This window comes from Muntiacus reevesi, chromosome 2, assembly GCF_963930625.1.
Source record: "Muntiacus reevesi chromosome 2, mMunRee1.1, whole genome shotgun sequence".
Lineage (NCBI taxonomy): Eukaryota > Metazoa > Chordata > Mammalia > Artiodactyla > Cervidae > Muntiacus > Muntiacus reevesi.
Window position 1 is genome coordinate 158,835,064 of NC_089250.1, and position 26,905 is coordinate 158,861,968.

Here is a 26,905-nt window from a genome sequence, read left to right on the forward strand (position 1 = left end):
TAAATAAGCCCCAAACCCAGCGGGGGTCAAAGCCTTAGGGAGAGGGAGGGAGGAGGGCGGAGGAGCCATTCGCGTCAGCCGCAAGCGGGAAGAACCTAAGACAGGAAGCCTCGCGAGATCTGAGGTCGGGATCTCGCTGCGTTGCCTAGCGACAGAGAGGACGCTCGCGGGCCCCCAGGCTAACCCCCGCTTGTAGCCTTAAATCTCCTACCATGGGGGAAGAAGGCGGCGGCCGCAGATGTGGGACCACTAGGGAGCTGCAGAAGCTGAAGCAGCAGGCGATGGAGTATTACCGCGAGAACGACGTTCCGCGCAGGCTGGAAGAGCTGCTCAACTCCACCTTCTACCTCCAGCCTGCCGACGTCTACGGGCACCTGGTAGGGACCTGGGACCAGAACCCTCTTTCCTCCAGCCCCTCTCCCCCCGCCCCGCGCTGCGGCAACGCGGGGCTCTTGCGCCGCAGACTCGCGCACGCGCGCCGCCGCCGGGTCCCGGCTGGGTTGACGCGGCGCCGGGACCCTGAAGGGAAGAAGCGGAGCGGAAACCTGGCTAAAGGGATCTCGAGAAAGTGGTGGACTGGAAATTGCTGGAGGAAAGAGGGCTCTGGGCGGATTTGTAGCTACGGCGCGACAGCTCAGGGTCTGGCAGGCATCCTCACTACCTCTGGGCGGACCTGTCCGGCTGCCAGTTATCTCCGTTAATCACAGTCCTTCATACCTCGTAGCTTAGCTTACCAACCTTCAGCGGCCTTCTTTTGACCACGGAGCGAACGCCTTTGGCTTTCGCTACAGCGTAGTCTTCAGCCCACCCTGGGGCCTCTTAACCAGCAGGCTCCCATCGCTGCCAAGTTTTTGTCGATTTCAAACCTCAGCTCCTTGGCTTGTGTGCCCTGCGTGCGCTCCGGGGATGCCTGTCCCACCTGACCAGCTCGCACCTAAACTTCAAATTCAGATCAAAGTCTTGCCCACTTCGCCTTGGACTGATCGTCCTGCAGCGGCCTTGTAGTACCCCCTATTTTGTAATGGAAACCCTCCCCAGGCGGCTTGTGAGCTCCTGTGGAGAGGGGTAGGGTGGGGGTTCGCCTTTTCACATAGCTCCTCTGCTCAGCGCACCATCTGGCGCACATTTAGTCTTAAAGCCGTGGGCAGTTGAAACAAAGGCAGGCGTTTTCTCACTTCCAGACCCGTTAAGTACAACCAACACCCACCTTCTGAAAGGTATGGTTGGAACTGGTAGGGATTCTCACTACAGTGAGGCAGAATGACATCACCAAGCAGATGTATGTAAGTGCAGTGAGGAAGCAATGTGTCTACAGGGTTCAAAATCACATCTTGTCGGGGCAGTTAATATAGGGGATGTTCCACAAAGATTTGTTTTTCTCGGTCTTGGCCGATGCATCAACTCGGGGGAGGGGGAGGGGAGGTGTTTATTATGTGGTTCCTGTAACATCACTTCATCCCTAGGACCACGGTGAAGTAAACCTTATGATTCCGTATTACAAATAAAGGAACCGTGGCCCGGTGAATTTGGATGGTTTTCTCAAGGAACATTGTGAATGACAGAAATCAAACCAGGTCTGTGTCCCTAGTACCTAGCAGAGTCCATAGTGGACACTCACGATGAATGAGTGAATGCAACTCCCAATTCCATTCTCTTTCCACAGTCTCTTGCCAGGGGAATTCTTGAAAGTTAACTAGTCTAACTTCCTCATTTTAGGAAGACCCCAAGCTGTTGTCTCACAATGAATTAGTGCAGAAGTTAAAACTGGAAACTTGGACTCTTGCCCCCAGTGTAATGCTCTTCCCAGTCTATTAGGCAACTAGGACTTTGGTTGGCACAGCTCTTTGGGAACTTATACCTCAGTTAGGGACAAGAGCCACTGATACATAAAATAACTGGAGTAATAGATCGGGTAATACAGAATTGTGTGCCAGACTGAGGAATAGATCACTGTGTGTTTGTTAAAGAAACAGGGGTGGGCAAGATCCCTGTGGGCTGTAGCATCTGGGAGTTTTGGCCTGGGCTTTGACGAATGTTCAGCAGTTGACATAAAGGCATCTCCGTTTTCTCAGTTACTGCTCCAGTTCTTCTCAGTTGCTGCCCCAGTTCTGGCCCTCTTTATCCTCAGCTAGTCTCTCCCCCTCCCCCATCAAGTTCACCCCACTAATGCTGCCAGAGTAGTGTTCCTCATCCCATATCTGACCATCATTCTCTCACTCAGAACTCCCTGTGGTTCCCTCTTGCACGCTTAGTAAGATCCAACACATTCCAGTGTGTGTGACTCACATCGCTCGCCCCTACCTTGATACACAGGCTTATCTACGCTTCCCTCCCCTGCTCCTCTACATGGGCCCGCTGACTTATTTTAAAATGTGAAGTTTCCCAATTCCCTCCCCTTTGCTTATCCTAATCCCCCTACCTAAAGTATCTACCCCTGTTGTCTGCCTGTTGAAATATTACACCACCTCCTGTGTCCAGCTCAAATGCCATTTCTTCCATGCTTTCTTACATATTAGAGGAATTCAGGGATAGGAGAGATCCCTGTGGGCAATAGCAATACTATTTGCTCCTTCATAAAACTTATGATTAAGAGTTTGTGATTGGGAATTGGGCAGATTGGATTTGATCCTTAGCTCTGCTGCTTTGTAGCAGTAATGAACTGTTAAATTGATGGTCCCCAATGAACCACACCACCGGAATGAACAGTCTTATGGAAGTTCCTCCTATATTGACTGTGACTTGCTTTGATCCATAGGACCTTGGCAAGTATGATGCAAACAGAAGTTTGGTAAGGGCTGGCATGATGTATTCTTGGAATACTCCCTCTTGGAAGTTAGTCATGCTGAAAGGAAATCTGATTGCCCATGCTAGAGAGAGCAAAAGAGAGAGAGATCGTGTAGAGAGAGGTCCTAGCAGATATGAGAGACCTCCCAGATACGCTGTGAGAAAGAGAGATGGCCTGCCAGCCCCTGGATGTTCCAACCATCCTGGCTGAGACACTGCACATAAGAATGAAAGCATTTTGAGTACTCTGAACTGAGTCAAGTCTACAGATGACAATCTGTATAGGAGACCCCAGGCAAGATTAATCAAAGAATTGCCCAGTTAAGCCCAGCCTAGATTGCAGAATCATGAGCAAGTAAATGGCTTGAGCCACTAAGTCTGTTACAAAGCAGTAAACATCAGTTATTTTAAGACATTGGTTAGTGAAGACATTGGTTATTTTATCTTGGACAGGTTTCCCTCTGGAATTCAGTTTGCTCATCTGTGGAACTGAGCTGATAACCACCTTGTAGAGTTGTTTTGAGAAGTTAATAATAGAATGTATACTATGTGCCCAAGGTTGTGTGAGACAGGTTGTGTCTGGCCTTTATTAATGCATGCAGGATTCAAATTTTGTTCTTGTTCAGTTGCTAAGTCATTTCTAACTCTTTGCAACCCCAAGGACTGCAGCATGCCAGGCTTCCCTGTCCTTAGAGTTTGCCCAGACTCATGTCCATTGAGTCAGTGATGCCATCCAACCATCTCATCCTCTGTCACCCCCTTCTCCTCCTGCCCTCAATCTTTCTCAGCATCATGGTCTTTTCCAATGAGTCAACTTATGAAATCCCAAATATACCAGGCACTGTGGAATGTGATACAGTGATAAACAAGACCAAGTCACTCCTTTAAGGTACATATTAAACATTTTTTAAAAGTTAGTTCCATTTCCCTCCTTACACAATATGTGGTACATTATAGGTGCTCATTACTTGTTGAATTGAACTCACCAATACACAAAAGTTAAACTAGATAATATTTTTCTTCTCTGATTCTATTAACTTCATTTCGATACTTACTGTATACCTGGGCTTCCGAGGTGGCTCAGTGGTAAAGAATCTGCCTGCCACTGCCAGAGACTCAGGAGACTCCAGTTCGATCCTTGGGTCAGGAAGATTCCCCTGGAGGAGGAAATGGCAACTCACTGCAGTATTTCTGCCTGGGGAATCCCATGGGCAGAGAAGTCTCACGGGTACAGTCCATGGGGTGGCAAAGAGTTGGACACACTTAGCGACTGAGCACACACACACACACACAGGAATATACAAACTATCATCCTTAAAATGCATGGATGCTTGAAAATTGGCTTTTGCTTTAGTTCTGCTGGGCACCACCTCGGTACTGGCACATTGCTGATGGATGTGAGATGACTAGTTAGGTAGGTTGTGGTCATTGGATGTTGAACTGAAAGATCAGAGGCCTGGTCTGCTATGTGGAAATAAAGAGTGAATACTGTCTGAAAAGAGGGTGAGGGGGTGGGCCTTCTCTCACCCCTCTTCCTTCTCTCCCAGCCCTCTGCACAGGGGCACAGTCGTGAATCTTTTAATTTTTATTCGTGTATCTATTTGGCTGCGCTGGGTCTTTGTGGTGGCATGTGGAATCTTTTAGTTGCAGCATGTAGGATCTAGTTCCCTGACCAGGGATGCAACCTGTACCTCCTGCATTGGGAGCTCAGAGTCTTAGCCCCTGGATCAGCAGGGAAGTCCCTTGAATCTTTTTACTCAGGCTCCTTGGGAGGATTTTCTCCATCAGCTTCATTCTCTTTCTTCTGTTTCTTGGATCAGCTTCCAAATGACCTCTGCTCTTCCACATCAATGAAACCACTGTAACTTAGGTTCCAACAGTCTTCTTTGAACATGTAGTTCTATGCATGAACTGATGGTAAATGAAGTACAGCCTATGTATAAGTCTTCACCTTTTAAACTATCAGGTGCCTTGTTGGGAGGAATAATAATGAACCCACTTAAGGCTTCTTGGGTTTGAATGCATCGCAGTTTTCTAGAAGTCAATTGACTTCAGCATCTTGGATGGAAGGATAGGTTAGGGCTCATAAAGAATGAACCAGGACCTTTAAATAAAGACATGCCTGTGAGTTTCCGGTGAGAGTTCAATAGACAAATTGCCCCATGTACCAGAGGCTAAATCCAAGTCTGTTTCTGTTCCCACAGAGCTGCTAGACTAATCCCAGAATGAGGACATTCACAGAGAGGTTTAGTAGAAACTAGAGTAAATGTGAAGGACCTTTCAGAAATAAATTAGATGTGGTATTTTTGTGTTTTGTTTTTTTTTTAATGTGTGTGTGTGTTGAAGGCAAACTGCTTTTCTAAACTTGCAAAACCTCCCACCATATGCAAAGTCGTGGGGAAAAATGTGCTGGATGGACTTGGGCTTCCAACCCTCCAAGTGGAAATATTCTGCACCATTCAAAATTTTCCCAAGGTAGGAAGCAACTTAAACCTGTTCTCTTTGTCTTGGCTCCACTGCATTTATTAGCATTTAGTGTCTAAATAGTGGAAAATTAATGTTTTGAAATTCAGTGTCTGTGAAATACAAATACAGTATTTGTAGGCAGTTATGAACACAAAGCATGAGTCATACAATCTGCCATCATGGTTTATTATGTGCACTATTGGTACAGACCTGAAGGTGATCTGAAGATGGGGCAAAAATAGTTTTAAAACTCTGACACTGCTAATGTCATGAGTTCTATAATCTGCAGATAGGGTTATAGATTCATGTATTTACATAAAGATTTACCTAGATTTGGTGGCTCAGATGGTGAAGAATCTGCCTGCAGTGCAGGAGACATGGGTTGATTCCTGGGTTAGAAAGATCCCCTGGAGAAGGGAACGGCTACCCACTCCAGTATTCTGGCCTGGAGAATTCTATGGACAGAGGAGCCTGGCAGGCTACAGTCCATGGGTTTGCAGAGTCGGACACGACTAAGTGACTTTCACTCACTTACATAGAATTATAGATATGTAGACTGACCTACATGAGCAAAAATTCATTGTTATCCATGAAAATAATTATGATTAAATCTGTCTCCTTTTTGCTATTTTTTGGAGAGGCAATGATAAAAATGAAGTTCAATGTAAGGTTTTTATAAGAGTATTTTAACAAGGTAATAATTTTAAACATTCCTTGAAGTCGGGTTCCACCGTGTTTCAATAGCTATAAAAATATCTCAAAGAAAATTATAGATTCTCATTTTCTCTTTGAAATTGGTGATAAAATATCCTTAAAGTTGGATACATTCAATTTCCTATTTCCTGTGAAAGGCAGGGAAAATGTAGAGCACATTTATATTGTTTTCAGAACATATGTTCTGTGGTGATCTCAACTCACTTTGAAGTCCACGAGAATGCTTCACCTGAGCTAGTTGAAGCCAAGGAATTAGAAAGGTTGGATGCTGTGAGCACCGCAGTGCAGTGGGTCAACGAAACCATCACTGAGGAGCTGCAGGGCCTAGTGCCCTCCAACCAGGCTGAGGTGGATCAGGTGCTCAGGTAAGTATGAAACTTGGAAACCTAAGTGCCCAGTATAATTATGTACCTATTTTCTTTCCATTTCACCTGCCAGTGAAACAGGTGTGTCCTATCTACAGAGTACAGTTGGGAAGTCAATTAGGGAACATATGTTAAAGCATCAACATGTAGCATAAAATCTTGTTTTTCTTCTGAAAACCCTGCTATTAAACTTTTAGCGTGTAAGGCCACATAAGGCCTTTTGGCCTCTTTTTATGCATAGGGCTTTCCTAGGATTCAGTGAAAGTTTCTCTGGAAAAGGATGAAGAATTAAGACATCGTCTTTTCTCCCCTGTACATCCTCACGTGCATCATCCCCATGAGCCTCTCTTATCCTTTTATATGACCCAGTGAGTGGTGCTTCTGTTCTGATCTCCAAACACAGTCAAATATTCCAGGCCTTGCCCACAGGTTGACTCTAAAATGTGCAAACCAAGGAAGTATGGCTATGTGAGCATAGTTCACATAGCTAACCCAACCACGTGTGGGTTACCATTACTTTTCCTTTTGTGTGGATCAGTGCCACAATCCTCATGGCCAAGAAGGCCAACTGGATTCTCTCTCTTTAAGTTTTATCATTTGCTTAATTGCGTGTAACTTCACATTTTAGTTTGCATCAGAGTTGTATCATGACCTTATAAAAAAACTTTTGAATAGCTTTTTACAGGTTTTGAATGCTATATAATTTTGTGTAACTTCTAGTTATGTCTTTTATAAATGGCATGTGTGCGTGCATGTGCATGCACATGTATGTGCTCAGTTGTGTCTGACTCTTTATAACCCTATGGATTATAGCCCTCCAGTTTTTGAATGCTATTCCACTTCTTTGTGTGTGTTATTTGCTATTGACTGATCCTTAATTGTTTTCCTAATCTCTCAGTCATACCTTCTATTTCATTACATTCCTTTTTTTCCTGGAATTTTCCCTCCCAAATCTCCCGTCTTGAGTTGTTCCTCTCTAGACCTACTACAGAGATGCCATAAGATATCCCTTCATTGTTCTCCTGTTTCCTGGATCCCATATCTTCCTCTTTCTTGAATTGTTGGATTACATCCTGTGAAAGTAAGGATGAAGGCTTCTCTCGTGGTACAGTGGATAAGAGTCCTCCTACCAATGCAGGAGAACACAGTTTGATCCCTGGTCAGGGAAGATTCTACATGCTGCCGAGCAGCTAAGCCCATAAGTCCTGAGTCCAAGCTCTAGAGCCTGAGGGCCAAAACTAGTGAAGCCTGCATGCCTAGAGCCTTGGCTCTGCAACAAGAGAAGCCACTGCAAGAAGCCCACACACCACAAGAAGCCCACACACTGCAACAAAGAGTCGCCCTCGCTTACTGCAACTAGAGAAAATACTCACCCAGGAATGAAGACCCAGCACAGCCAAAATAAATATATATATATATTTTTAAAGTAAGGATGAGAAAAGAGTATTTGGGATATAAATTTTTGTAAGGGTATTCTTACATGTGTGAAAATGTTAGCATTTTGCCTTCATGTTTGACTGTTTAGCTGAGTATGGAATTCTCCTTTGAAATCTGTTTCTTTCAGTACTTTAAAGGCACAGCCTCACCAGCATCTGATGCAAATTTGATTCCCATATCTTTTTTTTTTTTTTTTGGCTTGTTGTTTTTTTTGCCTCTGGAAATTTTTAGCCTCTTTTTATTCCATGGAGTTGAAATTTTATTTAGAGGTACCTAAGTTGGGGTTCCCAAAAATTTTTTAGCTGTTCATTTTAAGCACCCACCTCAAATTTTAAAAAATGTTAGTCCTGCATATAGTGCTATGTATTTCGCTGTCTATACTTGTCTCATGTTTTTGTCTGATGGTCATTTATTCAAAAAGAAAATCCAGTAGCCCTTAATCAAATTGTTTCTTCAAATTTTACTTTAAAAATAATAAACAGGGCTCAGATAATTTTTAAAATGAGCACCCGAAATCTTTAAACATTTATTTCCAGGCCAAAATGATTTTCAGTTCTTGAACACAGTTTTATAACAGTGTCATTTTTCGGTCCTGGAAATTGAAGCAGATTTGTTCTTAGGTAGCTTAAAAAGCAGAGTTAGCTACTGAAATATTTTAGGGTCAGCACTAAAACGTGACGAAAGTTACAAGCGATATTCCTAAATAATCTCATTATAAATCCATACTTTCTTGCCAATAAGGACGTTCTTTGAAAATAAAGTACAAGAAGATAAGGAGAGAAAAGAATTGGAAAAGAACCTAGGAGACTCAACAGTGCTCTCATCCCAGCCACCACCACCCCCACCTCCTCCTCCACCTCCATCCAAGAAAAAAGGACAAAAGCAAGGTCAGTGGCTTATCATCTTGTAGAACCAACCATAAGTAACAAAGGTGGGGGAAGAAAGACTGAAGCTTGGACTATCTTTTCAAGTTCAAGTCTCTCTGCTTCACACCTGGATTGGGTTCCCACCAGGTACCATCCATCCATCCTCCATGCCATTTCCTTGCTTGAAGCTACAGTGTTAGGTCAGCACGGTTTTACCCCATCTTGCCCTCCATTTTTATTTATAAGATAAAAAATATTTTTTACCCAGATGTAAGCACTTAGTAAACAAAGTACTCTGAACTGTATTCTGAACAGTACTCTCTGCCCAAAGCAGAGAGGGTGGGGGGTGACATGGAGACCTTCAACTGCCTCTCAAATTTCCCATTAGCTCATCAGAAAGCCACTCCATGTTTTAAAAATTAATGGTGTCCTTTGATATGCATAACGAACATTTCTGCAGTCCCACATAACATATTAATGGAAACTGCCTTTGGAAGACTTTGCGATTTTAAGGCATATAATTGAAGTTATCATGGCCCTTTGCTCCATGCCTTCCAACATACTGTTAACCTCCGTTCCTCTAATATGTTAATTCCAGAGCTGCTGCTAGTGTTGTAACAGTGTTTTGTATGTCCATCCAGTTACAACGTGCTCCTTGAAGGCATGAATCATGCCTCGTTCAATTTAGAACTGCCAGCTCCTAGCATGATGCTGGGAATAGACTAAATACCAGATGAGTGTGGATTCCATTGAGTAAGAAAGCAGCAGAACCATGGACCAAAGAGATCATGAAGACAGGGTCTCTTATTTCATGGATTCAGATGCTGAGGTCCAGACAGAGGAGGAGAGTTGCCCAAGGCAGAAGAATCATGTTCGACCAATCTTCTGGAAGGTGGGGATGGCCACTGCTGAATCATAGGTAGAGACCACCAGTGGGTGTTCATTTGGTGGTTTCTTTTGACTAATAGAACTTGGAATGTAAGAAGGGAAGGAGTAGGAGGGAACCATAATTTGCTAAACATTTAATGTGTGCTGGGTGCTTATACATCTGACTCCACTTAGCTTACGTACCTGACTTAGGTCAGCAGCTGTGGAAAAGCAGAGAACAGGAGGGGAACGAGAGATTTATTATGGACACTCTGGTGCCATAATTAGTCTGACTAATTATGACTAAGTGGCTGAGAATATATGAGGGTGAAAAATGGATGGGGATTCTGAGTGGATGGTTAGATCTGGAAGGAATTCCGCATAGAAAAAGGCATCTGCTTGGGGTTGGCAAGCAAGGTAACCAGTTAGATATACACATGAGATGTTCAACACAAAGGTGGGTATGCAGGAGCAATGATGGAACACAGAAAAACAAAGGCTTTGGAATTCACAAGACTGTTCAGATGCTCTCCTTAAATTCACGTTCTGCTGAATGTGGGGCAAGTCTTTGAGCCTAAGCCCTCATTTAGATGAGATAACAGTTTCTACCCTACATGACTGTGGAAGGAGTTAATACTGAATATTCTAAAATTTCTTCGGCAAAATCCATGGCTGAGGACTTTTTGGATGTTAGAGACTATTGACATCAGACAGAAACTTCTCAGGGGTGGACGTGGTGAATACATTCTTCCCAGCCTCAGTTTTTCATCCTTTCTTTATGCTTGGCCTTTGCATCTGTAAGTAAAACATTGAAAAATACAGTTTTATCATAGTCACATTTTTGCTTTCTGGAAAGCAATCTTTTATCAATATTTTTTTTTCTCCAGGAAGGATGGAGACTGCTGCAGAAAAGCCAATTATACCTGCAGAACCTCCTGAGGCTGTCCTCTGTGGCAGCATGGCCATAGGGGCTGTGTCACTGGCTGTTGCCAAAACCAGTGCCATGCTGGACAATAATCCTCTCTACCTGAACATTGCGTTATTGAAGCACCACCAGGTTAGCGCCCATGACACACCTTTACGAGAACCATGAGTGTCTCAACACGAATGAACCGTGTTCCTCATTTCCTCTTGCTTCCCCTGCCCCACCGCCCCATTTCAGGAACAGCCAGAAAAGCTAACTATACCTCTTCTGATGGTGTCGCTGGTCAGCTGTGGGAAGTCATCACCTGGGAAGCTGAATTTGATGAAAGAAGTGATCTGTATACCCCATCCTGGATTAACAGCTAAACAAGTACCTTACATTATCTCAAACTACCTTTCCTTTAAAAAAAAAAAACACTTCATCATTAGTGAGTTTTTAGTGGATGCCCCCAAGGCTTATGATACCAAGGGAAAAGGAATTAAATTAAAAATGAGAAAAAAAATTTAGGAAATTAGAGAAGTGGGAAGAAAACAAGACCGCAAATGAAAGGGGACCACATTTAGACCACCTTGGATCTCTGACTATAATCTTGACTCATGCTAGAGGCTCACAGTTGAGTTTGAGCAAGCTTTGGGAGTTGGTGATGGACAGAGAAGCCTGGCGTGCTGCAGTCCATGGGGTCGCAAAGTGTTGGACACAACCGAGTGACTGAACTGAACTGAACTGAGAGGCTCACAGAGAAGCCTTGAGAGTGCTAGAAGGATGTTCTTTGGGACAACTGAGATATCTTTATTTACTAGTCTATGCACAATGGCTGCAACAAGAGGAAGCTGGCACTTTCCTAGGAGCCCTTCTGTTAAGTAGGAACTGCAGAGCCTAGCAGATTGCCTGCCATGTAAGAGAGGTTTAAGCACGTTTATGGAATATGGAAGGAAGGAATCCTAAGTGGCATGTTTACTACTCAGAAGTCTGTTAGTGTCTAACTGTTCTTCAGTGGCGTAAATGAGTCAATATGCCTCTTTATATCTTCATGAAATATTCTGCCAATTAGGCATTAGGGAGAACTAAGCATTCGTGTTCTGTAGTGGATGTTTACAGGAAAAGGACAGGAAGCTCCGTCTCCTCTGGGCAACATAGTGACTGATACTTTATCCAACCTAGTGAAAATCATTTTTTTTTAATCTCAAGATGATTTCTTTATGATAAAGAATTTATTTTTTTAAGGGGAATAGGCATTACCTCGCTTTTATCAGTTTTGAAAGACTCGGATTTATATCTGGCACACCATCTGTCAGATCCCGTGCAGATCGTGGCGCCAGAATCTTTCCTTCAGTTAATATCTGTCGTGCTATTTGGGTACCAGAGCATTTGGCATGCCATTCTTCATCTGTCTCCGTATGCAGATCCCACCGTCAGCAGAATATACATCCTCCTCCTTTCTAAGTGACAGTGGATTTATACTAATTCAAACACTGCCATGCAGAAGCCCTTGATGACCTGTGACATGTGTTGCAAGAAGGTTGGTCAGGAGACCGTGAAAGAGAGTGAATTTAACGTGACCCAACCAACTAAACCAGCCAGTTCTGAACAGTGAAGATAGGATAACAAGGAAGAGCCTCTCATTCATTTTCACCCAAATAAAAATGGAGAGTTGAAGATTAGCATTTAATCCTCTGATATTGTAGGCCATATGTAATTTACTACCCAGGATGTCTTATCAATGACCCTACAAATATTCTGAGTCAGAAATATTCATGTGTGGTATAAGTGTTTATATTTAAAATTTTAGACTACAGTTGTGGAGTGAAATGTGAAGTGAAAATTGCTCAGTCATGTCCCACTCTTTGCGACCCCATGGATCACACAGCCCATGGAATTCTCCAGGCCAGAATACTGGGAGTGTTCTCCTTCTCCAGGGGATCTTCCCAACCCAGGGATAGAACCCAGGTCTCCCACATTGTAGGCAGATTCTTTACTAGCTGAGCTATCAGGCAGTAGTGGAAGATCACAGTTCTTCTGCTTACAGGGTGTGGAGATGCTTCTGGAAATTCAGAAACACATCAACAAAGCAATTGAAATGGTATGTAAAGAGGATATATGGTATCTAATAACTGATGCTTATATACCTTTTGGTGTTGAAATTATAGTTCATTTTGCAATGTGATCAATATTGTTGCTACAGATAGGAAAACATACTCATTTTCTTTGGGTTTCCCCTATGATCCAAGCTCATACGTTCCCTCATTGGCTATGGGGCCAGTTTCTAATGGAACTTAATTATCTCATTTTGATCTCTGAGGCAGCTGACCCTGTGCAATGATTATGAGGGAAGGATCTGGCCCCTAGGATCGTGAGAGGCCGCGTGGTATGATGGTGAAGGTACAAGTCACTTGTGTCTGCTCAGAATCCCAGTGTTGGGCAAATGAGTACCCTTGACCAAGAAGCCTGTGAGGGGGATGTCATAGAGGCTGGATGGGGGCAGCTATAGAGGCACCAGGTTATTCCATCATACTCTTTATTATTAATTTAAATCAGAAGACAACTGCTTTACAATGTGTGTTGTGCCATTCAACAGTGTGAATTAGCTGTAAGTATACATGTATCCCTCCCTCTTGAGCCTCCCTCCCACCCCACCCCCATCCCACCCTTCTAGGTTGTCACAGAGCACCGGGTTGAGCTACCTGTGGTATGCAGCAGCTTCCTATTAGCTATCTTACATATGGTCGTGTATTTGTTTCAATGCTACCCTCCCAATTCGTCCCACCCTCTCCTTCCTCCACTGTGTCCACAAAGTGCCTCTCTCTCCACGGATGTATCAGGAATACATGTTCAGATGCAGGAGTGTTCTGACCAGGGTCATGCACAGTGAGGTGGTGGGCTGAGGGTCCCGATCCTTGTCTTTCACTTTGGAATAATACTGCATTTATAGAGAAGCTGCAGAGTCAGTACAGAGAGTTCCAAATACCTCCTCACTCCAGTTCCCCCCAGGGTTAACAGGATACATCACCGAAGCACATTTATCACAACTAGGAAACCAAAAGGCTAAGTTACTACTAACTGAACTCCAGGCTTTATTCAAATTTCACTTGTTTTTCCACTAATGTCCTTCTGTTCCAGGACTCAATCCTGAGCCCACAGTTACATAATGTGAGGCTTCTAAGCTACATGATTAGGAAGCACTTGCTGGTCCTCCTGCAGGATGGGGGCCAAGATGCCATCTCAGTATGATGTGAAGGAACTTTGACTCTAATGTGATCTTGCCAGCACTGAATCAGTAACGGGGGCAGGTGGCTGGGCCCATGCTCTGCAGTTGATCAGAATTGCTTTAAGCACCTGGCTGCCCACTCCAGTATCCTTGCCTGGAGAATCCCATGGTCAGAAGAGCCTGGCGGGCTACAGTTCACGGGGTCACAAAGAGTCGGACACCACCGAGTGACTAGCACTTTCACACATTCATACTGGAGCCAGTTTCCGGGGTGCTTTTCAGGAGGCCAACTTCCTTATGGGTGACCAGCCTACAGAGACTCAGACTTGACAAGTTAACCCTCACCTTGCCTTTTGCGTTGCCCCTTTACTAGCTGTGTGCCCTTGTGCCAATTACATAACCTCTCTGCCTCAGGCTCCTCGTCCACAAAATGGATATGATACATTGTGAGGAGTAAACAAGCTGAATATAGGCAATGTGCTCAGAGTTGACACTGCCATGAGCAATGCCTAGAGGTGGTGGTTGTCTGAGGAGGTGGAGGAAATCCAACTTAGAATATTAGAAATTCAGGATACTTGAGCTTTCTGCAGTCATCCTGACTTTCAAAATTTTAATTATATAATTTTAATTATACAGTTTATTTTTAATTATACAAGTAGCTCATGAATGTTATGAAAATTCAAATACTGATAGAGCTATTATCCCCCACCCCACCCCTGTGCTAACTTCACCTACCTGGACCCCACACTCACTACCACCCTCAGTTCCAGTTCCATCTCTAGAGCTGACTACTGTTAAAAATTGAGTGTGGTCTTCTAGCCTTTGTTTTGTATTTGTACACACAGACACCACACATACAAGTATATAGCATGATTTGTGTTTAAAATCATGTAAAATTCTGCACAAATCTCTACAGATTGCTTTATTTCTTTACCCTTTTTATTTGTGTTTATCTTTACTGATAATCTGGGAATTCTTTCTGTAATAAAGGCTTCAGTCCTTTCTACATGTGACATTAATACCTAATTTTTCCTACCACATTGCCTGCCTTTTTAACTGTATTTTATGAAACCATAGAGATATTTTTCTTTTTCAGCTTTGACAAAGTAAAATGTATCACTGTGTTCTTCTAAGGCAGTGCTTCTTAGTGGGGAATGATTTTGCCCAAAGGGCAAAACGTTCTGGGTTGTCCCAGTTTGAGGCTCTCCTGGCATCTAGAACGCTGAGATCAGGGATGCTGGTACACATCCAACAGTGGACAGGCAGCCCTTCAAGCAGAGGACCACCCAGCCAAAGTATCAGGAGTGCCACAGTTGCAAAACGCTGCTTTACGACTTTTGCCCTTGCTCAGCTCTGGGCCACGGATATGCCGCTCTTTACCTGGCAGGTTTGGCACTCCCACAGTCCCCCTCCCACCAGATATCAGATTCTTCCAAGTCCCCTTCCCTGACTTACACAGGGAAGTGCCCCAGCTCTGCACACCCCATCACACCGCCTTCCTCCTGGCTGTTACCTGCATCTCTGCCATTACCTGTCTGCCATCACTAGATCACAGCTTCCTGAGGCAGTGCCGTGTGTGTTTCACTGTCTCTTTTTCTCTTGGCACATCACTTCGCTTCCTATATTATTTTTATTAATGTCAATGAATAGAAAGTTCAGCTGACTCCATAGTGAAAGGAAGCAGGATAACTTCTGTCTTTGTGTATAATAGAGTATGAACCTTGTTGATTCTTGACAAACTTGCCCCCGCTTATAGAGCCAATAACTGCTGGGCATTAAAGTGCGTCGTCTTTTTTGGGGGACGACTGTGCTGGGTCTTTGTTCGTTTTGCATGGGCTTTCTCTTGTGCTGAAGCTGAAGCTCCAATACTTTGGCCACCTGATGCAAAGAATTGACTCATTAGAAAAAACTAATGCTGGGAAATATTGAAGGCGGGAGGAGAAGGGGACGACAGAGGATGAGATGATTGGATGGCATCACTGACTCATTGGACGTGAGTTTGAGTAAGCTCTGGGAGTTGGTAATGGACAGGGAAGCCTGGTGTGCTGCAGTCCATGGGGTTGCAATGAGTCAGACACGACTGAACAACTGAACTGAACTGAACTTGTTGTGGAGCACAGGTTCTAGGCACGTGGACTTCAGTAGTTATAGCATTTGGGCTCAGTAGTTGTGACATATATGGGCTTAGCCATTCCATGGCATGTGAAATCTTCCTGGACCAGGGATCAAGCCCATGTCCCCTGCATTGGCAGACAGATTTCTGTTCTCTGCACCACCAGGGAAGTCCTAAAGTGCATCCTATGTCAATACTGTAAACCGTGGGAGCGTCTCATTGGTAATTAGCTTTGCTTTTAATGTCACATGACATTACATACATCAGATCCGGCATGTACCTCATTTTGAGAAATGGTTTGAGGTTTATGAAGTTAAAGAGTGATTGGCATCGCCCGTGTGTGTGTGTGTGTGTGTGTGTGAGAGAGAGAGAGAGAGAGAGACTCGCAGCGTGACCAGCTTGGCCCCAGAGCAGTCACCAGGTCAGAGGACCAAAAGCTCTGCCTGCTGCCACAGATGTGTCTGAAAATCCCGAGTGACATATCTTTATCTTCTGTCTTGCAGTCCCCTCCTCCAAAGCCAGAGATGAAAAAAAGTCATGATGGAGGCAAAAGAGGCCAAGTAAGTAAATGCATTTCCCACACTATATGACAGGTCATTTATTCCCCACCCCCTCCCCTCTCCCATAGTCACTCTACTCCAGGACCGGGCCTCACATAAACAGAAATTGCATGGTGATATGCCTTCAAGGGGACAGTCTAGGCAGCCAGCACCCAGAGCTGGAATATCATTCCGTCCCTGCCTCTCTGGCAACAGGCTGCTAAGCCACCACTGCCCGCAATCGTCTGGCCCACTGAAATCTCAGACTTTGACCTTTCCCCAAGGTCATCTGGGTCATCACACCTTCTTCCACTGTTGTGCATCCTCTGTGCTGTGTCCTTTCAGCTGGAGTCTCCCATTCTTTTTAAAATAAAACCTTTCTTGAAGAAGAGTTACATTTTTTTAACTGACATTTTTACAGTTGTGTGGCACTGTGCTTAGTTGGTCGTGTCCAACTCTTTGAGACCCCACGGACTAGCCTGCCAGGCTTCTCTGTCCATGCTGATTCTCCAGGCAAGAATACTGGAGTGAGTTGCCCTGCCCTCCTCCAGGGGATCTTCCCAACCCAGCAATTGAACCCAGGTCTCCTGCACTGCAGGTGGATTCTTTACTGTGTGAACCACCATAGAAGCCCTTTTAACAGTTCAGTTCAGTCGTGTCTGACTCTTTGCAACCCCATGGACTGCAGCACGCCAGGATTCCCTGTCCATCACCAACTCCCGGACCCTACTCAAACTCATGTCCATTGCATCAGTGATGCCATCCAACCATCTCCCAGAATCAGGGTCTTTTCCAATGAGTCGGTTCTTCGCATCATGTGGCCTTTTAGCAGTTATATCCATCTAAAGGAAAATGGGACACAGGAAAGAGCAGGTCTAGAGGAAGAAGGCAGAGTCAGGGACAGGCAGGACAGACACTTACAGGGTCAGACTGAAGAGTCACCAGCCTGATGGCCATGGCTCAGGTCAGCCCGTGTTCAAGAGTACAGCCGACAGAGAGAAGACATGGACAACTAAAGAGAGAGGAGTGTGTTCCCAGGTCAAACTTGAAGACCTCGGGAGTAAGAAAACTATTCCCAGATACTGCAGAACACTCATCTGCCCAGAGGTCATGCAGACATGAGCGGGAACTAGGGACAGGGTGAATGCAGAGTCAGAGGACCTTGTGTTTGGAGAGCTGTGTCTGGTTATTAATTGCCAACCACCAGAAGCTCCAAGCACCTTAGTGTGCTGTATTTACATGCGTGGTTTTCTTGATCCTGCAGCAGCAGATCACCGGCAAGATCTCCCATCTTGGCTGTTTAACCATTAATTACGACACTATAGAGCAGCCACTGCTCCTCATACAAGGAATCTGTGCAAACCTGGGGCTAGAATTGGGAACAAACCTGCATCTAGCCATCAACTGTGCTGCACATGAGCTGATGGACTACGTAAGTTTCCACTCCAGAGTTTTTGCCTTTTGTTTCGGTCCCATTATTTTAAAATTAGAACTCAAAAGAGGAGCCTATCTGTTTATATTTCCAAACAAATTCTGTTTTTTCAAGTAATATCATGGAAGGGTCCAAATATAAATGGAATTTGGAAAGCCAAGTTAGTTAATGACCAGACAATGTGTTATGCTGTATTTAGTCACTTAGTTGCATCCAACTCTGTGGAGCCCCATGGACTGTAGCCCGCCAGGTTCCTCTGTCCATGGGGTTTCGCCTGGCAAGAACACTGGAGTGGGTTGCCATACCCTTCTCCAGGGGATCTTCACAACCCAGGGATCAAACCCAGGTCTCCCACATTGCAGGTGGATTCATTACCATCTAAGCCATAAGGGAAGCCTATAGTCTTTTTCTGACAGACAATAACATAGCCATATAACTTTAAATATTAACAGAAAATGTCATAATAGAGAAATTCTGTAATAAAAGTGACTAAAATGGATTACTTACATTGAAATAAGAACTGCTGAAAAATAATTTAACAAATTGGTATGTTCTGCTGAGTACATTCATTTGGTTGATGAATGCTGAATTGGTCAAGCATAAAAAGTGAGTCAGTTGTAACTGACTTGACAAGCTCTTCTAGACACATGGTTCTTGGAGTTTCTGCTGGTGACTCACTTTTTAAATGTAAAAAGTATTTCCAAGTTATTGAAGTTTTTGGAGAATAATTAGTAATGGTAATTAATGTCAAATTCAGGAGACATGACCAAATAGGATTCCACTTTAATTTGCAATTCTAATTTTTAACTTCAAAGGAAATCTTGAATAGTATATTAGAAACCTAAGTATCAGCTGACTTCTAAAGTTTTTAGTTTGCTAAAGAAACTAAGCACAGAAAAGAAAGTTTAACGTAATTTTCTATTCTTCACATAATGATTGGTTCCTAGGCATACCATTAAGAAAAATAATTGCATGTTTTCATCTATAATGTATACCATGAACTATGAATATGCTGACTGCTAGCGCTAACTAGACTGGATATTTATTGCATATATTCGGTAAAATGCATTAGCTAGATAGCAGATAATTCTTCTTATGTTAGTTCAAAGTCATTGAAAAAGTTAGTTCAAAGTTAGCTCAAAGCATTTCCTCTCTGACAAGACAAGATTGTGTAGGTTTTGCAGTATAGAAACTAAGAGTTCTTAACCACTTTTTAACGTGAAAAAAGCACAGAATCTTTTCAATGATGAACTTCTTAGGAACCTGCTTAATTCTAATGGAATCCATTCTGTTAGCAGCCACAGGAAGGCATTAGTAAACCAGAGTCATTCTGGTGCACTCCACCTCCTTCCCCGTACCTAAATGCCCCAGGTGCCACTGCTGGACACAGATTTGGACTGGACATAAGGGTGCTGTGTTTGCAGACATCATACTGAATTCTCCTGGTCCGTTCACTCCTGTACTTAAGTACCTGGGGGCATTCCAGACTTCAGATGAACAGGCTACACTAGAATTCCACTTCCAAAACAATAGTTACTACTAGAACATGCCTGCTTGCTTTCACCTAAGTCTCTTTACATTTCATATTGACTGTTCATATCTCAAAAGTCTAACCCTGCTTTCAAATTTAAAATATTCACAGTAAAGGAAGCAAGCTAAATTCATTCACTGTGAGCTGAACAATGGTAGTTCTATTGAGTAGGCAGGTTTGCACTGCTATTCTGTTTATGAATTTATGTGACTGCCCATCTTCCAAACTGCCAGGTATCTGGCATCACATCCTAAAACTGAAGTAAGGAATTATTCCTCTCCTACACTGCAGGCAGTTGTTTTGTGCAGAAGGTTTCATCTGAAGTCCATGGGAAGAGATGTATGGGGCATCCAGAGAAATGTGGACTTGATTTTCTCAGGTTGATATTTCACAGATATTTAAAGTAAATGGCACAGTTTTCTCGTGTGAGGGTGGCCTGAAAATAACCTGAAGTCTTTTATATGAAATGAATGAAAGTGAAGTTGAATTGCATCTTTAATGTTTGAAGAACTCATCATTTAGCCTTTATTTTAATATCTTCCTTACACTTATCAGAGTAAAGGAAAATATGAAGTGATAATGGGGACCTACAAAAATGCAGCTGAGATGGTTGACCTGTATGTGGATCTCATCAACAAGTTCCCTTCAATTATTGCCTTAATTGACCCTTTCAGGAAGGAGGTAACAGGATTCACCTTGAATTTTATAATAAAACAGAACAAAGTCTCATTCTTTTGGATCTGTAGGTTTGAAATGTAATTTGGGCTGGGATATTTTGTTTGGGCGTTTATGAGAAAAGGCACTTACCAGGCAAATGACTAGCAGAAACAGAATTACCTAGGAGTGTGCCCGTCTACGGAGTAAAACGTGTATCCCCCAGCTCTTCAGAGTACCTGTGTATTTACCAGCAGCCTAACTGATGCCTGATGTGCTCACTGGTGCTTCAGTAGGTTAATCACACATCATTTCCAAGTGCTCATAGAAACAGAACTTCAACTCGGCCAAATGTTTTTTAACCTAAATTCAGTTACTACACATGTACAGAAGTTAAAAAAAAAAAAAACATTTTTTTTTAAAAGATTTGAGATATTGGCGTTTTCTGACCTGTTCGCACTAATGCATCCGACAAGGATTGTCTGTGTGCCTACAACTGTCTTTTTTCCTAACCCACTTAAACTTCAAAACTTACATTCTTGATTTTATGAACTTGAGAGCCATTAGATACAGTAAGCAGCTATTCTCTTTGAGATAACTCAGCTATTAAAATTTGAGGGACAGACAGAGAGCTGGATCTTACTGGAGCCCCAGGATCTCTCAGTCCCATCTTTCTTTTCACAGCCTGGCTACATCCCAGCACTTGTGGAAGATGCTGAGCCCAGATCTTTCATTCCACCAGACATATCTTCTGCTTCTTGTCCCCAGGCTCTGGCCATAGCTCTTTTTTTTAATGTGATAAGATGCACCTGTATTGTCTGTCCTCATGGGACAGGTGGAAATCTAGTACAATAGCTGGGAAGACTGTATATTACTATTTAAATGAGCATTTCATTTCATTTGGTGGTCTCACCAATTAAAAATAAGGGTGTTGGGAATGAGGGTCTACAACCCTGCAGGCTCATTTCTTTCCATTGTCTTTTTATCAGAAATAACATTAACATCCTCCAACCAGCCAGTCTTTAGCAGCATCGTGGATAACACAGTGGGTGGGAAGAGCCTGTGTTTGAGGGATGTCAGAATCAACGTGGTGAAGAGCATTTAATGTGCATTAACATTTTACTCACTAGATCTTTAAGCTCAAATTTAATCACTTTAGGTTTCTGTTCCACAAAGCCTATTAACTTGTGTGGCTGTGGTACAGGCAGCATTCAGCTGAAATATGCAAAAAACCAAAAACTCCCCCTAAATCCCTAGCTTGTGTATCTCATAACGGTGTCTAACTTTGATTATCTACTGTATGATTCCTGTTGTTTTGTGATGATGCTCCATACACTGTAATGACCAATTCTTAAATATCCACCCAGGACTCTGAACAGTGGGACAGCATCTATAATGCTCTTGGTTCCAGGTGTTACATAATTGCAGGCACCGCATCCAAAAGCATCTCTAAGCTGCTGGAGGAGGGCAACGTCAGCATCCTCAAATGCAGCGGGCTGATCATAAAACACACCAACCAAACCACCATGTCAGACCTGGTGGAAATAACCAGCCTCATCCACGGTGAGTGGGAGCGCAGATCTGAATGACTCATGGTGAACTTAAATACGTAGTGTATTAGGTACTCAAAAGCATGGAATCCATCTTGGAAGGAAAAACACCCCAACCATTTGTGAGTGCTCAACAGCACTACTGATTTAGTTCATAATGTTCTAACAACAGCCCCACCCAGGAGGTCGCCCCTTTCAGGGAGGACTACCACAAACGCGTGGCTGAGGCCGCTGTTCTCTCAGCTTCACAGGACACCACAGTGATTTTTTTTTTTCAATCATTAGCCCACACTGTTTTTTTTTCTTTAGTTCCTCAAAAGTTTCAACTGTAGTACTAACCACAGCTTGCTCAGTCGGGTCTGACTCTTTGTGATCCCAGGTTTCCCTGTCCTCCGCTATCTCCCGGACATCAAACATGATCCCATCTATTGAGTCGATGATGCCGTCCAACCATCTCATCCTGTTTCCCCCCTTTCCAGGGCGTTCTCAGGAGTCTTGTTCACTTATGCACAGGGCCTGAAACATGAGTATTGTGAGTGGATCTCAGGAACTATGCAGAAGGCTAGTCTCAGAGCTGGTGCAAGACTCAGAGGGAGACTGGGAGCCAGGGGCCTGGGCTAGTGGCAGAAGATGGAATGAAATGCGTGTGGTCCCTTCACCTGCAGGCTTCCCCAGTCTAGGACCCAGGCAGGGTAGCTTGCAGGTGGTGGGAGAGATGCCCCGGGCCTGGCTTTTCCCCCTGGGCCTGGCACTCAGCAGACATTCTGTCCCATACTAGATCACTGCTATAACTCCTGCCTGTAAGACACAAGACTGTCACCACAGGAAGAACTCTGGATTGCAGTCTTTGTAGGTTTTGGCAAATTTTAAGGGGTTTTGAGATCTTTAAAAGTGATTAATTAAGTACTATTAACACTGCTCTTCTAATAAGTCAACATTTAGAATGACAGTTTTCCTTTGAACAAAATTTTACATGAATTGTGAAATCTGTTATTTAGGCATATGATGCCCTTGTACTTACCATGTATTTTGACTCTAAGATGCATGTTTTTCTACACTGAACATGGATGATTTTGTCTTACAGCTGTGGTCTGAGAAATGTATCAATCTAACTTGAGCATTTTTCCTGTTTAGTGGTAATAATGGCGCCTCTTACAATCGAGGGTATCTTATATTTGATGAAACATAGAATTCAATTAGTATTTATCTACACAGATAAAATCAGGGTACTAGAAATGCAAATGTATGGGTTAGAATTCTCAGGTGGTCAACAAATTGACTCTTCAGTTTTAAACCTCTGGCAAACTTTAAAGTTTTATTCTGGAGGCTTGTATCTGCTGATTAGATTCATACCATCTAAAATGAAAAGAACTCCTCTGCTTACAGGTAAGAAGCACATCGCTGTCTTTGGAAGCACAGAAGGAGAGTCGTCTGATGACAGCCTTGTCGACTTGGTAAGTGCTGAAAACTGGTCCGTTGCAGAATTGCCAAAACACTGCTTTTATCACGAAATGACGTCTCAGAGAACGGTGGACTTTGGCAGACAAAGTCATGTAACCTTTCATGAAAGACTGGCTTCCTCCCAGACAACTACCTTTTGCAAAGAGCTAATCTTTGAACTTGTAAAAACAAGAAAAATTGAAGTCCTGGGAAAAGGATGAGCATACTGAAATGACTGGGGTGTGCACTTGCAATCTTACCTTCTAAAATGAAGTGAGAAAGGCCAGAGTGTTCTTATATAAAAGTCAGCATGCTCACATGACTAGGAGAGCATCTGATGTATAGTCACACTATCTCTGTACCTCTGACTCTTCTCGGCTTGTAAGCAGGCCGCTTTACTGATGTAAGAGAAATTAACTTCAAGGCCGCTTTACACACATAAGATGAGAAACTGACTTGAGAGTAAACCAAAACAGCACACAGGGGCAGTGTCCCTTCTCCCTAAAGAGTTTAGTTGAGCAAAATATGACTCCATTTAAAATAAGCTGTTCCCCATCCCTCTAGGCTGTTGGACTTGGTGTCCGGTTTATCAAGTTGGGAGGTCTTTCTCGTGGCGAACGGGTGACCAAGTACAACCGCCTCTTTACTATAGAGGAAGAACTTGGCCAGAATGGAACACTGGGTATGTGCTGCTTTCTGCTTTGTTTTCCTTTAGCGATGAATAAGAGAACAAAGATTGGGAGAGGGAGGAATAGAAGTCTCTCAGCAGGAGGGCAAGGGAATCCAAGGACTATAAATAAGTGCTGACAAAACCAGGATGGCATTTGCCACAATGTGCATTGTTTTCTTAATGGATTATCTATTTACCTGAATGTTTAAAACTCTCGCCCTTTTTTTGATGCATAGGCTGTGTGATGCTTTTCAATAGACTTAATTGATTGGAATTTCCAAGCCTACCTTTTGTTATGGTCCAAATTATACTTAAGGTTTCTCTGCACAGCCCAGGAAAGTTAAAGACGGATGTTTCCCTGGTGGTTCTTGGCAACAATTTGTCCTACTTAAGTAGACAGCATGTTAATTTAATGTAGCTTGGAAAGACTACAGTCTCAAGAGAAATGAACCAGTCATTTATGACATAGAACTTTGTAAATCTGCATGGATAGAAGCAGCTTATGTACCAGCTACCTGGAGAGAAAACCCCCAACATGCGTTTTTACTCTTGATGTATTACTGTGATACCCAAAAGAAAGCATGCAAAGATGTCTAAAGAGACCAATACTTGTCTTTGCAAAATTCTAAAACTATTCTATTTTAAAATGGAATTGCCAGACTGCAAAAAGGGATGTTATTTAAGTAGTGCTGACATACTTGTATACCATAAATCAGGGGTCCCCAACTTGCGGGACCTAGTGTCTGATGATCTGAGGTGGATCTGATGTAATTAATAACAAAGGGCACAATAAATGTAATGCACTTGAGTCATCCCAAAGCCATCCCCTCACCACCCTCCCCCCGGTTCATGGAAAAATTGTCCTCCATGAAACCAGTCCCTGGTGCCAAAAAGGCTGCGGACTGACCACTGCCATAAATGTAACTCTGGATGAGATAGATATATTATAGGGAGCATTGTGGAGTAGCAAGGAAGTCCTGCTTTGTGACTCAATATAGGCACTTTTTTCAGGGACCAACAGAAATCGTAACTATAAATATGTCACATTTAACATATGTAATGACCTTGACACACATCCTAAGATTTATAGAAAAAAAAGATATAATGGGGAGACTATGTCTCAGTCATGTAAGGACAGTCCAAAGTTCGTATTATTTAGTGTGTAACGTGAGGGCTTTTTTTTTTCAAATGGGTAAAATTGTATGGCTCCTACCTGTTGTCTGATTAATTTCTGTCATCCTGACTCGTGGAAGCTCTAGATTCCCTAAATGACCGATCACATTTCCAACCAGACTTCGCCACAAGGGGAACAGCTGCTTCGGGGCATCAAAAAGGACTCTAGTGACCGGAGGCTCAGCTCCTCTCTGGTGACAGTGCCGGCCTGAGCATTCCGGAATGGATTAACAGATTAATGAGGATTTTGCTGACATTGGCAGTGGTCAATACACGTGAAGGGGGACCAAAAAACCTGGAAAAGCAAACCACTCCACTGAGAGGTTGTGTAGGAAATCTTGGCAAAAGCCCAGCCGTTAAAACACTGTTCCTGCCTACGGGGACCTGACTGCAACAGTCTGAGTCGACAGAGGTTGACGTTGGCATAGTTAGTTGGCAAAGGTTTGTCTTGTGCAGAGCACTGGCCTTCCCTCCAGTTCATCTTCCTCTCATCCTATGCTGCTCAGCCTCTGCCCAAAGTCCGCTGTACACCAAACGTTCCAGAATGTTGTCTAAGGATACAGTGCAAGCTGAACAGAACAAGTGTATTGCAGCTAATGTATAACCAATGACAGGCCCACTTTTTTGCAGGTCTAGAATCCTTTCTAATGGTGGTGTGACACCTCTGGACAGTTCTGAAGTTGCTCTCCTCTAAATCCTGTAACAAAGAGAAAAACTGGAACCAGGGGCTTCCCTGCTGGTCCACTGGTTAAGACCCTGTGCTTCCAACCAGGGGGCATGGGTCTGATCCCTGGTCAGGGAACTAAGATCCCACATGTCACATAGCCAAAAAAAAAAAATCAGAGCCACTGAATTAGTAAACTTTATTGTTGTCATTTTTAACAGGCTTCAATGAAGAACACACATTTTTCTACTGGAATGAGGAAGCTGAAAAGGCTGGTGAGCTGCCAGGGGTCCCTGAGCCCATCTTCCCCACAGAAGTTGCAGAGGAACTTGCTAAACTTTGAGCGTCCACCCACCAGGGTTGCGCGCACCCCAGCTGACAGCCACACCACTGACTATTACACTGATAGACCTGGAGGATAGCTTCATTCTGCTTTTGCTCCAAAAACTTCACTAATTCGTGTGCTTTTTCTTCCTTTACGTTCACTGTTTGGTGAAAAACAGAGAGATATTTTGCCGGAAGTTATACCTGCGAACCTGTCTCCCAGCTGTCTCATTTCTGTGGGGACCCTGTTTGTACATGCTCATGCTCTGGTTCCTGGAAAAACTGTCTTGCACATGTTTGTATATGTCCATTGGAGGGGAGGGGTCAGGACCCAGTACAACAGTCCAATATTTTTGCTACCAACTCCACACTCAGTTCAAACATCTCATACTTCACTAGTCAGAACATCTCTGAAAACAAACATCTTTTACACTGGGAGCTTTCTCTGTCAGGAAGAGGTATACATCTTCTCTTTTTATCTTAAATATCCATGCTAGAAAGCATGCACACAGTTTTATAGCCAACCTCGGGCAAAACTATGAGAGTTTCACGTACTGTTTTAAGAGCCAAACAGCTTCCTCTAACTTTCCTATCCTCAAATCCCTTTTCTCTGATTCATACCTCTTTCTAAATTTTAGTTTTTCATCTATCATTTATATCTCTGGGGAATCTCCTTAGAGCCTTTTTGGAATGAGTATGAGTAAGTAAATGAGTATAAATTCAGTACACTGAGTTTATTCATTCAGTGGATGAATACCCTTAAAGCCATTAAATGCATAACTATTTTTACTACAGCATCTAGTAGGTGATTAAAAATGATGCAGCATATACACTGTCTTTTTTGAAAGCTGGTATTGAGGTGATAGAAGAGAGCCAAAACCAACCATATTCAAACACATGCCTGTAAATATAATAATATCCAATGGCTTTATAAGATTTAAATTCTCGGTACAGTTACCATGTTTTTCCTCAAAACTACATAAATTGCTACATACTGACCTGCGAGAAAGTTGGCTAAGTTTAGATTTCTGGTGTATTCTCTAAGTTTTTCTGAGCACACTGAGGACCTCTCCTTTTGAAGAGCACTAATAGGGTGATGTCATGGTCTTATGGCAGAGCCAAGGCCTTGCTCTAAAAGCAGTGCCTTAAAATAGGCTCCACGGCAGATTCTTTCAAAGCACAAGGC

At 43.3% G+C, this 26,905-nt stretch overlaps 2 protein-coding genes across 4 annotated transcripts in view; one reads left to right on the forward strand and one right to left on the reverse strand.

Moving 5' to 3' along the window:
- The window catches only part of HSPA12A (heat shock protein family A (Hsp70) member 12A), a 168,364-nt gene extending 167,570 nt beyond the window's left edge, over positions 1-794 (reverse strand). Inside the window, exon 1 of one of the 3 annotated variants that reach the window (XM_065923401.1) lies at positions 739-794. Coding sequence is in view for 1 of the 3 variants with exons in the window: in XM_065923399.1 (XP_065779471.1) it covers positions 212-214 (3 nt within the window). In the remaining 2 variants the exon portion in view is untranslated. Of the gene's footprint in view, positions 1-211; positions 351-738 lie in introns of those variants that run through there. The other 2 variants (XM_065923400.1, XM_065923399.1) reach the window with 2 other exon arrangements.
- Positions 213-26,875, forward strand: ENO4 (enolase 4). The gene is made up of 14 exons (XM_065923403.1): positions 213-377; positions 5,131-5,259; positions 6,139-6,329; positions 8,508-8,653; positions 10,387-10,556; positions 10,662-10,793; positions 12,451-12,504; positions 16,246-16,302; positions 17,546-17,713; positions 19,800-19,925; positions 21,266-21,461; positions 22,835-22,902; positions 23,453-23,570; positions 25,617-26,875. The coding sequence occupies exons 1-14, from the start codon at positions 213-215 to the stop codon at positions 25,736-25,738; spliced, it is 1,842 nt and encodes a 613-aa protein (XP_065779475.1). The 3' UTR covers positions 25,739-26,875.
- The last annotated feature ends 30 nt before the right edge of the window (positions 26,876-26,905 follow it).

Excerpts from the sequence above, each read along its gene's own strand:
- ENO4 (XM_065923403.1), top strand. The coding sequence starts at position 213 with ATGGGGGAAGAAGGCGGCGGCCGCAGATGTGGGACCACTAGGGAGCTG. Across the intron at positions 6,330-8,507 it reads GAGGTGGATCAGGTGCTCAG|GACGTTCTTTGAAAATAAAG; the intron begins GTAAGTATGAAA and ends CTTGCCAATAAG. Across the intron at positions 23,571-25,616 it reads TGGCCAGAATGGAACACTGG|GCTTCAATGAAGAACACACA; the intron begins GTATGTGCTGCT and ends CATTTTTAACAG.